The sequence below is a fragment of the Nicotiana tabacum genome, chromosome 3 (genome assembly GCF_000715075.1).
Source record: "Nicotiana tabacum cultivar K326 chromosome 3, ASM71507v2, whole genome shotgun sequence".
Lineage (NCBI taxonomy): Eukaryota > Viridiplantae > Streptophyta > Magnoliopsida > Solanales > Solanaceae > Nicotiana > Nicotiana tabacum.
Window position 1 is genome coordinate 183,591,073 of NC_134082.1, and position 13,968 is coordinate 183,605,040.

General features: G+C 34.9%; 2 protein-coding genes across 3 annotated transcripts; one reads left to right on the forward strand and one right to left on the reverse strand.

The window, feature by feature from the left end:
• The first annotated feature begins 5,686 nt into the window (after nt 1–5,686).
• On the forward strand, nt 5,687–10,930 carry LOC107776444 (putative 2-carboxy-D-arabinitol-1-phosphatase). Of its 2 annotated transcripts, none has more exons than XM_016596376.2 (7): nt 5,687–6,028; nt 7,645–7,796; nt 9,345–9,464; nt 9,527–9,641; nt 9,816–9,955; nt 10,037–10,116; nt 10,525–10,930. In XM_016596376.2, exons 1-7 carry the CDS (start codon nt 5,872–5,874, stop codon nt 10,649–10,651), a joined length of 891 nt encoding a protein of 296 aa, XP_016451862.1. In that variant the 5' UTR covers nt 5,687–5,871; the 3' UTR covers nt 10,652–10,930. The 2 variants fall into 2 exon arrangements, with proteins under 2 accessions (XP_016451862.1, XP_016451930.1); XM_016596444.2 differs by having other exon boundaries at nt 9,542–9,641.
• Nucleotides 10,931–11,425: 495 nt separating this feature from the next.
• LOC107776588 (CASP-like protein 1C2) lies at nt 11,426–12,611 on the reverse strand. The gene is made up of 3 exons (XM_016596528.2): nt 12,315–12,611; nt 11,969–12,071; nt 11,426–11,864 (listed from the first exon to the last, which is right to left on the reverse strand). The coding sequence occupies exons 1-3, from the start codon at nt 12,467–12,469 to the stop codon at nt 11,634–11,636; spliced, it is 489 nt and encodes a 162-aa protein (XP_016452014.1). The 5' UTR covers nt 12,470–12,611; the 3' UTR covers nt 11,426–11,633.
• Nucleotides 12,612–13,968: the final 1,357 nt, after the last annotated feature.

The following is a 13,968-nucleotide window of genomic DNA, read 5'->3' on the forward strand; positions in this document are numbered from 1 at the left end:
AAAAGGTATCTAGACTGGCTTACTCGAGCGGACAACTCGCGCCGAGGAGGGTCAGTGTACCGGTAGCATTGCTTTCCGGCTTAACTGGTGGTGCTCCCCACCTAAAATAGGTGTGACTAAAATCCTTCACCGGGTGACGAACAACTCGGCTATCTCAAAGAAAGCGGGCTATGTCAAGCAAATGCCCAATTTTAATTCAAGAAGACTCTAAGGGGGTGCGGGAGAAGACAGTTTATATGTACCGTTCAAAAATATCAAAGCGGTTAAAAGCAAACAAGTAGCACATTATACCCAAATAAATCACAGTATATACAAAATTAATAAAGCCAAATAAAAGTCAATATGTACAAGCTCGAATTCTGGTTGTCCCCAGCAGAGTCGCCAGAGCTGTCACACCCCTTTTCTACCCCTCAAAATAATAATAATATGTATATGGGCCAAAGAGTTTTTCCAATTAAAGTGACAAAATTTGAATAGAGATTATTTTATTGTTTAGAGTCGCCACTTAGAATTGATTTTTTCGGTGTTCCAAGTCACCATTTATCTGGATCCCTAGTCAAAGGAAGGTTTGACTCTATTTTAATCGGTCCGCAAAAATAAAGTTCGGGTAAGGAATTCTGTTGATCGGGGAGAAGGTATAAGGCATTCCCCGAGTCCAGTGGTTCTAGCACGGTCGCTTTATTGACTTAAATGGCTTGAATTAATTTTGAACAAACTGTGATTTATATTATTTTCATGTTTTACCTATCCACTTTTATCTCTTGATTATTAGAAAAAATTAAAGAACATTTTTGAATAATAAGATGTCATAACCACACTACGCAAGCGAATGCGTGATCGACGAAATTTATTATTTAGTCATAACGGCGCTACGCAAGCGTATCCGCAGCCATGACAGATGATGGTTAGCACGTTATTTACTTTTGAAAAATTACTGCAATTGTGTTGGAGGAAACATTAACCCTTTTTTTTCAGAAAATTTATTGATGTCACTACCACGCTACACAAGCGAATCCGTGATTATGACAAAAGATTTATAAATTAATTAAAACTATTGAATATAACATGAAATTGATGAATTAACTTATTAAAAGTTAAGCATCATGCTACACAAGTGAGTCTGTGAAGTTAAAGCACACCTACTATTTGCCTAACGTTTAAATTAATTAAAGGGAAACTAGTTAATTAAAATAGTAGAAAAAATCTGATATTATTATTATTTTTTCGAGCTTTATAATTGGAAAAAATTATGCAAATAAATATTGGACCAACTTTATCTATTTTAAAAGAAATAAGCCAACTTCTTGTTAAAGAAAAATGGGTCAGCTTGTATGGAGCTTTTGGGCTGCTGGAATTTATTATTAAACTGAGCCAAGAAATGAATTTCAATTGGCCCAATGCTATATAGAAGAAAAGGGGTAATTTTGTTGTTTAAAGGTAAATGGACCAACTTTTATATTTGATTCAATAAGGCCCAAAGTTGATACAATCTTAGCTCTTTACTTAGTTTGAGTTCATGACCATTAACTACATAGTCACAATTGTATAAACACCCACTTTACAAAAATACCCATTTTTGCAAATCCGGCAAAATGGCCAGATTCACAAAGATATTATCACAGCATTCCTAGAAGCATATGTTGGCAGTGAAATTTCAGTAATTAAAACAAACTCATGCTATGTGTTATACACCTAAAGTTATTCATGACATACTTAGCATTGTTACTCGGATATAATAGCTTGAAAACATGCTTAAAAAATTCATAAACGACTTACATATTACATTCAAAAACTTACAACTCAATATTCAAGTATTATGAAGGACTATATTCATATTATCACATGCTTGATACATAACAATAACATACAAGCTCTTTTGTTGTCAAACTATTCATCACATCAAATACATTTAAATGGTGCAGCATGTTCAAGTTGTTCTCATTGCTGAAAATACGTACATTACGAGTCTTAAATGATTACCTGGTAGTAAAAGAATAAACAGTAGTTCAGCAACTAAAGCAGCATAAAACCAGCAGCAAATCCGTGTTAAAACAACCCGAAAACTTAGAGAGGGAGCCCAGAAACGAACCCTAAAGAGGACTTATACTTTTTTAAAAGTTTGCACTCTAAGATTCACTCCCAAAGCTCACCATTTCATCTTACTTTTCATGTGTTCAACTGCTGAATTTTTTTTGTTTTTGTGACAAAGCAATTATAAAAAAATGCCCCCTTTTGGACCGGGTTTGGGCTCTTTGGGCTCAAATTTTGGCACAATTTTGGCACAATTTTAATTAAATTATACTAGCCCAAACCCCACCCCATTTATCAAACCATTACTCAACTCTTAAAACCTATAAATACACAAATAAGAACAAACACACACACACACACACACACACACACACATATATATATATATATAAGGCGAAAATTAGGCATTTACAGTCTTTCCCTGCCTTACCGCCTAGATGGGATGTTGGTCAGCTTGACCACAACGGTCAGATTTTGACCAATACAAATATTACCCGTAATTTCTTTTGCTTCAATTATCTTATTTTCTGGCCGTGGTTACTGCTTCTCTTTATATGAATTCTTTTTTACTATAATTGTTTTTGTAAACTGATGTAATTATGCTTCTCTTGAGCTACACATCTACCGAAAACAGCCTCTCTACCTTCACAAGGTAGGGGTAAGGTCTGCGTCTACACTATCTTTCTCGGACCCTACTTGTGGGACTATATTGAGTATGATGATGTTGTTGTATTATGCTCTAGTTTAATGATAATGTATTTGGACAAGTTACACATTTGCCCATTCGGTAAAAAACTTATTACATCCACTAGCCAAATATTAAAAAAAATATACATTGATTATGTATAAAATATATACTATATATTAAAATATAAGAAATACACATTTTATCGGTTATTATTTTTAGGAGCGACTATACAACTAGTTTTTCCTAATTAAGGATCAATCTGTCCTATTAGGACTGTCCTACCCCGCTGGCCTCTGCTGAGTTGGGTGGTCATTCTATAGGCACTTCTTGAAGGGCCAGCTCGTCCTAACGACTTAAGCTTTTGGCCCGTTAAATCTGGGTTGTGTTAGCCTGTTTTGACACCTCTAACTAGTCCACAAGATAAGGTTTAGGGTTTAGGCCCGATTAATGTGGTTTAGCCCGTTTTGGTTCCTGCACAATGATGAGGTCGCAAATAATAATAATCAATAACTTTGGTGTAACAAATTCCCTCTTTATATGTTGACCCAAAGCCTCCTTCCTTTACTAAACTAGTAACCAAATTCTATTTTTGGATCTTGCGAGTTTAATTTACGAATTTAATAAAGGGGTTTTTACACGAATAGCTGGTCAGATTCACTATTTATTTTTTCTTACTGGTATGCATAGATAATACACAATTATACACGTATTATATATGAATTATTATATATCATCCAAATATTTTTAGTTTAAGCGGTTGAGTAGATGACTATTTAGGTTAATTATTCTTTAGTGAACTTTTAATTAGCAATACCAAAAATGAACCAATGGCAATAGTAGAAAAAAAGAAATTTTACATTCTTATGTCATATAGTAAACTATATTACCCTTTATGCTTAACTTTTAATATAATTACCTCATATATACCTAATTACCATTTATATACCATTTTAGGATTTTAATGGTATTAATTAGTCTCCTAATTTTACTCTACCGTATATTCCCACTCCCCCAAGTTTATCTCTCCAAATCCCACCACCTCACTCACATATCAAACCACAGCCCACGATTTCCTCTTCAATCACCCACGATTTTCTCTTCTAAAACCAGCGAAAATCTGTAACCCCTCCACCATTGACAACCATTAAAAAGCTTTGAATTCGAATTTGGGTTTTCAAAAGATATTTGTTTATTTGGATTGGATTTTGTTGCAAAGAATTGAGAATTCTCTCTACGTCTATCTCTATCTCTCAATCCCAAATTTCAGTAATATAAAGCAAAGAAAAATAGAGCAACAATTCCACCATTGACAAGCATTAAAAAGGTTTGAATTTCGAATTTGGATTTTCAAAAATCAATATTTGTTTGGATTGGGTGTTGTTGAAAATAATTGGGAATATGGTTTGGAGTTTATATCTCAATTTTGAGGGGTTTTGGTGAAAATTAGACTTGGTTTTGGCTGAATTTCAGATTGAAACTCGAAGAAGAAGAAGAAGAAGAAGAAGAAGAAGAAGAAGAAGAAGAAGAAGAAGAAGAAGAAGAAGAAGAAGAAGAAGAAAACATGACATACATTATATTAAAGAAATTGTAGAAAAATTGTAGACTATTGTTTATTTATTTTTCTTTTATTCATTTAACTATTGTATGAAAGTTGAACAATATTTGTATAAAAATTATATTTAAGTGGTATTATATTATAGTTGTATATGACTGAGTAGAAATAATGTACGCAAATTGTAGATAATTTGTAGAAATATTGAAATTCCGTATTTCATATTAATTTTTCAAATGATACGTAGTTTTATTGTAGAATAAATGTAGAAATTTTGTAGATATTGTGAAAATCCATACTAATATATACATTTTACTTTGACATGTATATATATATATATATATATATTACTCTGACATGTAGTTTATTTTGTAGATAAAATGTAGATAAAGTGTAGGACATTGATATACAACCAGAATTTGATAGAAAATGTAACAGTACAAACATGCAACTGTGTTCTCATTGGTGATACTCAATTCCATATTGAAATCGCAAACAATTATACATAACGAATATGATCTTAAGTTTTTGTTTTCCTTTTTCGTCTCCATATATACACAACTATAATATAATACCACTTAAATACAATTTTAATACAATGTTGTTCAACTTTCATACAATAGTTAAATGAATAAAAGAAAAATAAATAAACAACAGTCTACAATTTTTCTACAATTTCTGCAATATAATGTATGTCATGTCTTCTTCTTCTTCGAGTTTCAATCTAAAATTCAGCCAAAACCAAGTCTAATCTTCACCAAAACCCCTCAAAATTGAGATATAAACTCCAAACCATATTCCCAATTATTTTCAACAACACCCAATCCAAACAAATAATGATTTTTGAAAACCTAAATTCGAATTCAAAGCTTCAAAGCTTTTTAATGGCTGTCAATGGTGGAATTGCTGCTCTCTTTTTCTTTGCTTTATATTACTGAAATTTGGGATTGAGAGATAGAGAGAGACGTAGAGAGAATTCTCAATTCTTCGCAACAACATCCAATCCAAACAAACAACGTATGAAAATTCTTTTCTCTGTAAAAACAAATTCCAATCAAATAACGTATGAAAATTCCAATCCAAATAAACAACATATGAAAATATACAGAGAAAGGAAATATTAATGCGTGATTTGCGTTGTAAAATATCTGGTATAATATTTAATTTCTCAATAGTAGCGCGCCTAAATAAGGAAGTCTACAGCTACAATGATTCCTTATTTAGTGAATTGTCTATATTTTATAGAAATACTATTAGCATGACGGGTAATATGTAAACTATGAACATATTTAATAATATAATTTCCTGTACGGCAGAGGAACGAAAATTTCCCAAAAAAAGAAACAATTGTCTTTTTGGGCGGGACCATGCAAGAATCTTCCATTCACCTGTAAGAGGCATATCCACAATTCCATATCGTAGCAAAGCCGAAGGCAATCAAACTCCCACCACAAGTTTCAACCGTCAGTGTCCCTCATTTTAGATCTTCTCGTTTGTAGAAGCCCCTCGAAATTTATGGCCAAACAAAGCTGGAAACATTAATCTTGAAATAGCAAAAACACAACTCCTAAGTACTACACTGAATTAACACTTTAAGAAGATGAGTTCTGGAGCTATTCTTATTACCCCTTATTTCTCTTTCCCTTCCATTTCCAATTCTAATAAATTTCCACGCCCTAAATTTCATTCTAGCTCGAGCATAAACTATACTATTCGCTGCTCAACTTCAAGTCCCGAGTTACCAGTTACTACAACAGGTAATCTCTCAAATTCTAGTGGACCTTTTTTTTCTTTAATGAATAATTAGTTGTTCTTGATAACAATATAATGCGTTGTGTGGCACTGGGACTGCATCGTGTTCATGGTTATATTAATTTAATGCTACCAGTAAAGACAAATTAATGATACGTAGAGACGGATCCAGGATTCAAACTTGACATGTTCAACTCTAAGTTTCTTAGCACTCAACTACTCGTTGTGCTTTTAAAATTATGGTTTCGGAATTTAATATTTGTTGAAATTTTAGTGGATTTTCACGTATACTCTATGTTCCGTGTTGAAGATAATGGGTTTAAGTTGAACCTATAGAGAATTACTCCATCTGCCTTTGATAGTATGTACTCCCTCCATTTCAATTTATGTGAACTTATTTTCTTTTTAGCCCGTGCCAAAAAGAATGACCTTTTTCCCTATTTGGAAACAATTTACCTTTATGCAATGATTTATAGCCACACAAAATATATGTGTTTCATTTTACACCACAAGTTCAAAAGTCTTCTCTCTTTTCTTAAACTTCGTGCCCAGTCAAATGAGTTCACATAAATTGAAACGGAGGGAGTAATTATTTTGGATTAGTTTGTATCTTTTGATATCTTACTGGTTAATTATCTAACAAAGAATGGGTTGATCCATGTTATGACACTTAGATTAGAAAATGTGAAGCTCTATTCAATGGACTTCATTGGTGCTTAAGATGTATTGCTTGTTGGATCCGGCTCCTCACATTGGACACTCAGCCCCATTTCCTGCCTATATGAAGGGGAGTCTTGGCGTAACTGGTAAAGTTGTTGCCATGTGACCAGGAGGTCAGGGATTCGAGCCGTGGAAACAGCCTTTTGCAGAAATGCAGGGTAAGGCTGCGTACAATAGATCCTTGTGGTCCGGCCCTTCCCCGGCTCCTCACATTGGACACTAAGCCCCATTTCCTGCCTATATGAAGGGGAGTCTTGGTGTAACTGGTAAAGTTGCTGCCATGTGACCAGAAAGTCAGGGATTCGAGCCGTGGAAACAGCCTCTTGCAGAAATGCAGGGTAAGGCTGCGTACAATAGATCATTGTGGTCCGGCCCTTCCCCGGACCCCACACATAGCGAGAACTTAGTGCACCGGGCTGCCCATTTTGATTTCGGAGGTCCATATTAAATTGAATATTCGAGCATTCTAGCCATAGTTGAGATGGTAGATTTTACTGTAGTTCTTGCTCCAGAAAAAGAAGCATTCTCCAGTAAATGGTGTCAAAATATCTGGGAGATTTATTTTCTCATTGGGTGTCAGAATGATGGTACAATTTACTTTACAGAATACTTGGTTACCTAATTTAATCTGGACCTTTTAAAATTTAAATTGGACGTGTTCAATGGAGAGGAGCTGGATACTTGATTACTAGCCATTTCCTGTTAAAACTCCATTTTCCTGCTATACTCTATCATAAACAAGGACTTGATTGCAGCCCTTCCCCCGCCCCCGTGAATGCAGGATGCTTCTTGCACCGGGATGCACTTTTTTTTACTCTTCATTATGGGTCTAGTATTTGTTTATGATAGAGTCCTACTTTTGCTAGCTGAAATTAACTTTTTAACATGAATTCTTGAACAGAGAGATTTAGGTATGATACTCCTTTGACTGGTGGAGCATTTGATTTTGAAAAAGCCACAACTTCTCTAACTAGAAAGGCATTGGCTTGTCCAAAGAAAGTTACAATTGTAAGGCATGGTCTCAGCTCTTGGAATGAAGAAGGTAGAGTTCAGGTTTGTCTTTCATCTTCTCATTTCATGTTTCTCCACCTTCTTTCTTACTAGAGTGTTTTTAATTCCTTGACAATGCTCAACCCTGTATTGCTAAGTTTTTCTAAAGACATGTATAATGGAGGTACAGAAAAGAATGCCACTTTCCAACTTAGATAACCAGATTATCCTAATTTTAAGTTACTGAGTCGTTGCCAGAAAATTTAGCCATTCCGTGGTTCATTGAGAACTTGATATTAAAGGTCAATGAACTACTGACAAGGGCATTTGAGTTTATGTGCCAGCCAGTGTGGCTGAACAATATGACTCAATCTTCACGTTTCGCACTTAAACCCAAACATTACATGATTTCAATTTTCGTCTAAGTAATCGTGCTAACTCAGGATAAGAAACTCAATTTAGGACAACCAAGAAGTGCAAAAATCTTCTGGTGCAACGCCATAGTTATGTCTCAAGCGAGGCTCTGGAGCAAGAGTGATCTTTCTAGTCTGAACTACAAACATTTGAAGTCCAAATTTTACTAGTCATGGTTTTAAGCATATGTGCCTTGTTAATCATGTTTCGATACTGATGCGAGACTTATGGAGCATTACATTCTTCTTTCTGCAAAGACAAGACTTAGCTGAAATCTGTGCCCCTAACATAACTTCCGTGATAAATGATAAGATGTGTTTATTGACAGTGGGCTTTCCTAGTCCAGACAGACAAACTTAAAACTGCATTTGAGCAAACTGTGGTATCCTACCACTGGTTCATCTCTGATTGATGAATCGACACTCAATTAACGCTTTGAGACCCTGTTTTCTTTCAATATCAGCCTCTGCAACGACCTAAATCACTGGCCAAACAATTCATCTTCACGCACCCAAGTGGCTCTTGTCCTCCCTTAATCTAGAATTAAGACCAAAGTTGTTAACAGTGGAGCATTTTAAGGCTTGTAAATCAAGTAAGTCCACTTATCTGATGTGGGGCAGGGTATAACATTCTCCTCCTTGAGGCCTTGACATCCTCTCAGGCTTGATCCATGATTCTAGAGGTAACTCCTACTTCACAAAGTGTGCACATAGTCCTGCATAAGCTTAGGTTCCACACTTTTGATCAACTCCTACCGCCGGTGGCAAAGCTAGGAATTTCCCCAAGGGTGTTCAAATTTTAAAGAAGTGACAAAAATTCTCGACAAAGGGTGTTCAATATGTGTTATATACCTCTAAAACATAATATTTTACTAACATACACAGTGTAATTTTTCGACGAAGGGTGGCTTCGCCCATGCCCACCGCCCACTAACTCTAGCACTTAACCCCGCATGGACTTGTCTCCCATAATTCCATCTGGTTTCTCCCAGATCTAATACCATTTATTAGGACTTGTGTCTATTCACTTGCACAACTAATTTTCATTCGTGCTCAGCCAATGGGGTCGGGTCCTAGCATGACTCGAAGAGTTAAATCCTAATTGTTGTTGTAAGGAACTTATGTCTTATAACTTCCTCTTTTTTAATTTGCGACTTGGCTGTGCTATAGCTGCTAACCAAATTGCTTGTACATGTAGGGAAGCTCAAATTTATCTGTACTTTCTGAAAAAGGAGCAATGCAAGCAGAAAGGTGCAAGACAGCCTTATCTGATTTGCATTTTGACCAATGTTTCTCTAGTCCAATAGCACGCGCCAAGGTTGGAATATGATGTGCAATTATCTTTTGCTGACTAAATATTCAGCTATTAAGTGATCACAGCAATGTCTTCTGCAGACGACTGCTGAAATCATATGGCAAGGAAAAGAAGAGCCTCTAGTTTTTCTTGATTCCCTGAAGGAGGCCCATCTATATTTTCTTGAAGGCATGAAAAATGGTCTGCCTCATTCACTGCTCAAAATAATGTGATTTTACTTTTACCTCTTTTGAGTTACTATAACCTCAATATTGTAACAACAGGAAGGCATAATCAATTTTAGCTTTTGCATGCATTTAGATCAGTTCAACAGCATTAGCAGTTTTCTAAATGATGTTTAGTGTTTGGAGGCAGAGGATGCTAAGCGCATATATCCAAAGGAGTATACAACTTGGAGAGAAGATCCGTCTAATTTTTGCGTAGACGGTGTATACCCTCTTCAGAAACTGTGGGGAAGAGCATATGAAGCATGGGAAGAAATTTTATTGACACCGGTAAGTTCTAAGTACTGCTTAACTGATCTATGTTGATTGCCATTGCAACACAATATACTGATATAGCTGGTTCTTCATCAGGGAGAGAACTTTTTGGTTGTGACGCACAAATCTATTTTACGAGCATTGATCTGCACAGCTCTTGGACTAGGGCCAGAAAGGTACTTCTATACACGGATAGTGTAAATGAACTTGTATAGCATCAAGTCACTTAAAATATACTAATTATATGTAATGATCCAAAAACGTGGGATCAGTAACTGGGAAAATAAGCCTGCTATAACATGTTAAAATACTCTGATAGTCTTATTAGCATATTCCCAAATCCCCTATACTATTAACTCTAATGATATTCCGCGCACAAAATTAAACTTAAACCTTTAGTTATGACAGCTGCCAAGCCAAATGCTCCTACAGATATTAAAATCAACCCTGGAGTATACCAAAACTTTCTTTCGTCAGTATGAAAATTACATGTATTCTTTGATCTATTACAATTCAACTAGTACAGATAAAAGTTGGTTTCTTCAGCCACTATTGTTGACAGGTCTAATTTTATATTGATTCAGGTTTCGTTCAGTGGATATAAATAATGGAGGATTATGTGTGTTCAAATTCAACAAACAAGGAGAAGCCATGCTTCATTCCCTGAATATGACCGCACATATGTACACAGACCACATCTACCGCTACTAAATCAACGGCTATAAGGACTCAAAAGACGGACAATTAAGATTACAATCACCAGTGCAACAACAGAGAACCGCATCAAACCAGAACAGATGTCTGTGACTCTGTGCAGTATGTGAGTTATGAATCATTGAACTCCTAAAATAAAATTTTAGTTAGAATAGCATTATAGGTTAAGAACAGCAAGAATTTGTAACATGTTCTTGTAATTTAACTGTTACAAAGTTGACTGGAAGTAAAGAGTTCATCATTTCTTCCGGAATGAAATCTAGGCCGGTCTATTGCAGATTTATGTTCTCAGGTAGCAGTTCTCAGAAAATCAAAGTCAAAACTAAGACTGACTCTTCAAATGTCATTTAAACTTTAAATACAATGAGTAAGTATAATGCCAAATATGGAGCTTCATTAATTGTTCTTAAAACACCCAAAAAAAAAAAAAAAAGAGAGAGAGGAAGGATTTCAGCGAGATAAATAACGCTATACAAACAAAAAAAACTCTTCTTCACTTATCAACTCTTATTTGTCAACAGGGAGCGGATATCAAATCATGGTTAGATTAGATTAATTAGTACTTACTAGTTTTAACCAATCTTAGTTGCTAATGAAAATGACAATTTACTAACAATATAACCAAAAAAAATACTCTTTTTACAATTTTGTTGCACCACATAGAAAAACCGGATTTCTTTAGCATGCAAATCACAACTGCTACAAAGATCCTTTGGTAGTATTATCAACCAGAAAAGATCACAATGTTAGACTAATATTTGACAACAAAGATTGAAACATTAATTATATATTATGTGGAGAGAAGCACATCAAACATGACAAAGATGTCTTTAAATCTTTCTTTTCGCATTACAATATTTCAACTACATATAGCATGCATCTGGAAACAAAAAATTAGTAGTACAAAATAGGGGGATGATATTCTTTAAGAAAAGATCAACAAAAAGCTGTAAAATTTCCACGAAGGAGGATTGTAAGTCTAAGCTTTGAGGGTGTAAAGATTTAGAACATTGTGAAAAGAGCAAAGAAGAAGAAGGAAATAGAGAATAGCAGCTGCAAATCCAGCAATAAGAGATCCAGCAACATGATCACAGAACTTTGGAACTTGTCCACAAATTGGTAGCCAACCTGCATGACTATTCCCCTTTTTCCCCACTTGTGCTATTGCTAAACATGCTGATATGCTTGAGTCCAACAGCAATGTCATAATCTACTCCATTTTTTCCCCACAACAATGAAAGAAAAAAAGATGATTAATCAGCCTAATAAGCCACAAAAATCTATGTAAAATTATTGTCAAGAAAATATACGTACGATATCTGAAATGAGTATAATGCGTCCCAGCAAGTTCTTGGTAGGGAAAAACAGAACTATGAGGGAGTAGGCACCTGCTAGTATATTCACTCCAACAAAGTACCTGAAACATCGACAACTTATTTTAACAGGTGCAGTGATGGATTCAGAATTTAGATGTTGTGAGTACTTTTTGAGTTAAAGAGAATGAGTTCTGAAATGTATATCTAACTCTATTTGTACTTACTTTTTGCACGTATATATAGAGAATGAGTAAGTCGGCTGTACTACGTGCATGTGATTGACAATATAGAAAAATGTACTCATGTTACAGACACTAATGAAATGAAGATTATAATCAACTTACTTGAACGTTGGTGTGTTGGCAAATTTGGCTTCAAAGGTCATGCCCAAGACTTGAGCAGAATCATGGCTGGTAACCATGATAACAATGGCTGCAACACTAGCCCCCAAGGCTAAAAGCCTAAGCAGAAATATGATGATCCTGTTTGCCAAAGTCATAATTATAGGAATATGAAAGTGAAATGATCTTTAACTCTTGTATTAAGAAAAACCAGGAGAAAAACAAAATAGAACTCTAGATTTTAATGTAAAAAGGGAGGCAAGTTAAAGGACATAAAAATATATGGATGTGTGGAAAAGAAGTGATCAAGAGAGGTAGAAATAATAAAGAGGGAAATTTCTGAGTTAGGAAAAGGCAGATAAGTGGGTGGTAAACTTGTCTTCTTTAGGGGCAAAGGGTCATGTTCTTGTTTACCTAATGAGTGTATACAAATAGATTCGTGCCATTAATATATAGTGCTAGTAACAAGATCCAATGAAACCCTTTTGAGAGGAACCTTTCATGCTATTGCAATTTGGAACTAGTGGCACTTGGCCAAAAAATCATTGACTATCTACCAATATGTGTTCTTATAGGCAGGAAGAAGACTATTTAAATTTTAATAAGCAAAGTTTATTATTTAATATCAATTGTATTATGTCAGTTGAACTACCAAGTGGTTAATTATATTTATGTACGGCGCCTCCCACATATGTTACTACCGTGGACAATTTAATTAACATGTTTTTGGCTTCTTCCTATGAGAAAACTTTTTATGTGGATATTAGAAAATGAAGAATTAACCTAAATAGTCGTTGGTCTAATCGCTTAAACTAAAAATAATTAATATATGTATAATTTATATATAATATATTTGAATAATATCTAATTAATGTATATCGATTAGAAAAAATAAAATAGTAAACTCACCGATTATTTGAATAAAAATCCCTTAGAAAATTGGAAATGCCCATTGCAAAAGGAAATGGTCATATATTCTTAGGAAAGAATATTTAATGCATCGCCGATTCATGACGTGATGCCGCAATATCTCGATATCGGCCAACAATAAGTTTTAGATTTTCTTTTTTATATTGAAATACTAAATAAAATATTAGTAATACTTACATTGCTTAGCGCTTGGAGCAAAACTTTTATTTCCTTGATCATGTTTCTCCATACTAGCAAATCTCCTTTATGTTTGTGACCTTCATTTGTCGGCTCGAAGTCTGCACAAGTGTTTATCTTTCTCTAAATGTATATAATTGTTGTCTCGTAGGCACTTAGTAAGTATTTACAATCGAATAGCTCTAAGAGAGTGATACTAAGATATATCTTTTTTTTTTCGGAGTAAATTTTATGGGTAGTCATTCAACTTTGTATTCTGTATGAGCCAAAATATGACCAAGGAAATTTAGTACGGAAAGGTGATCATCGTGAAGATCGTAACTTACCATGCGCAGTTCGGCCAAGTACAACCAGGACGAGCGGTGAAGAGCCCATTGAGGTCGAGGTCGGTGATAAGCATAACGAGTCGTCGAGTGACTCATCGAGGCCCAGGTTTAATAGCAAGGAAAGGAAGCAACGGTCAAATTTGCTTTGGAATCTCTGAAGGGAATATTCAACAGAATATTCCCTCTGCTTGTACTTTCTAGGGTTTTTTGGGAATGTCCCATAT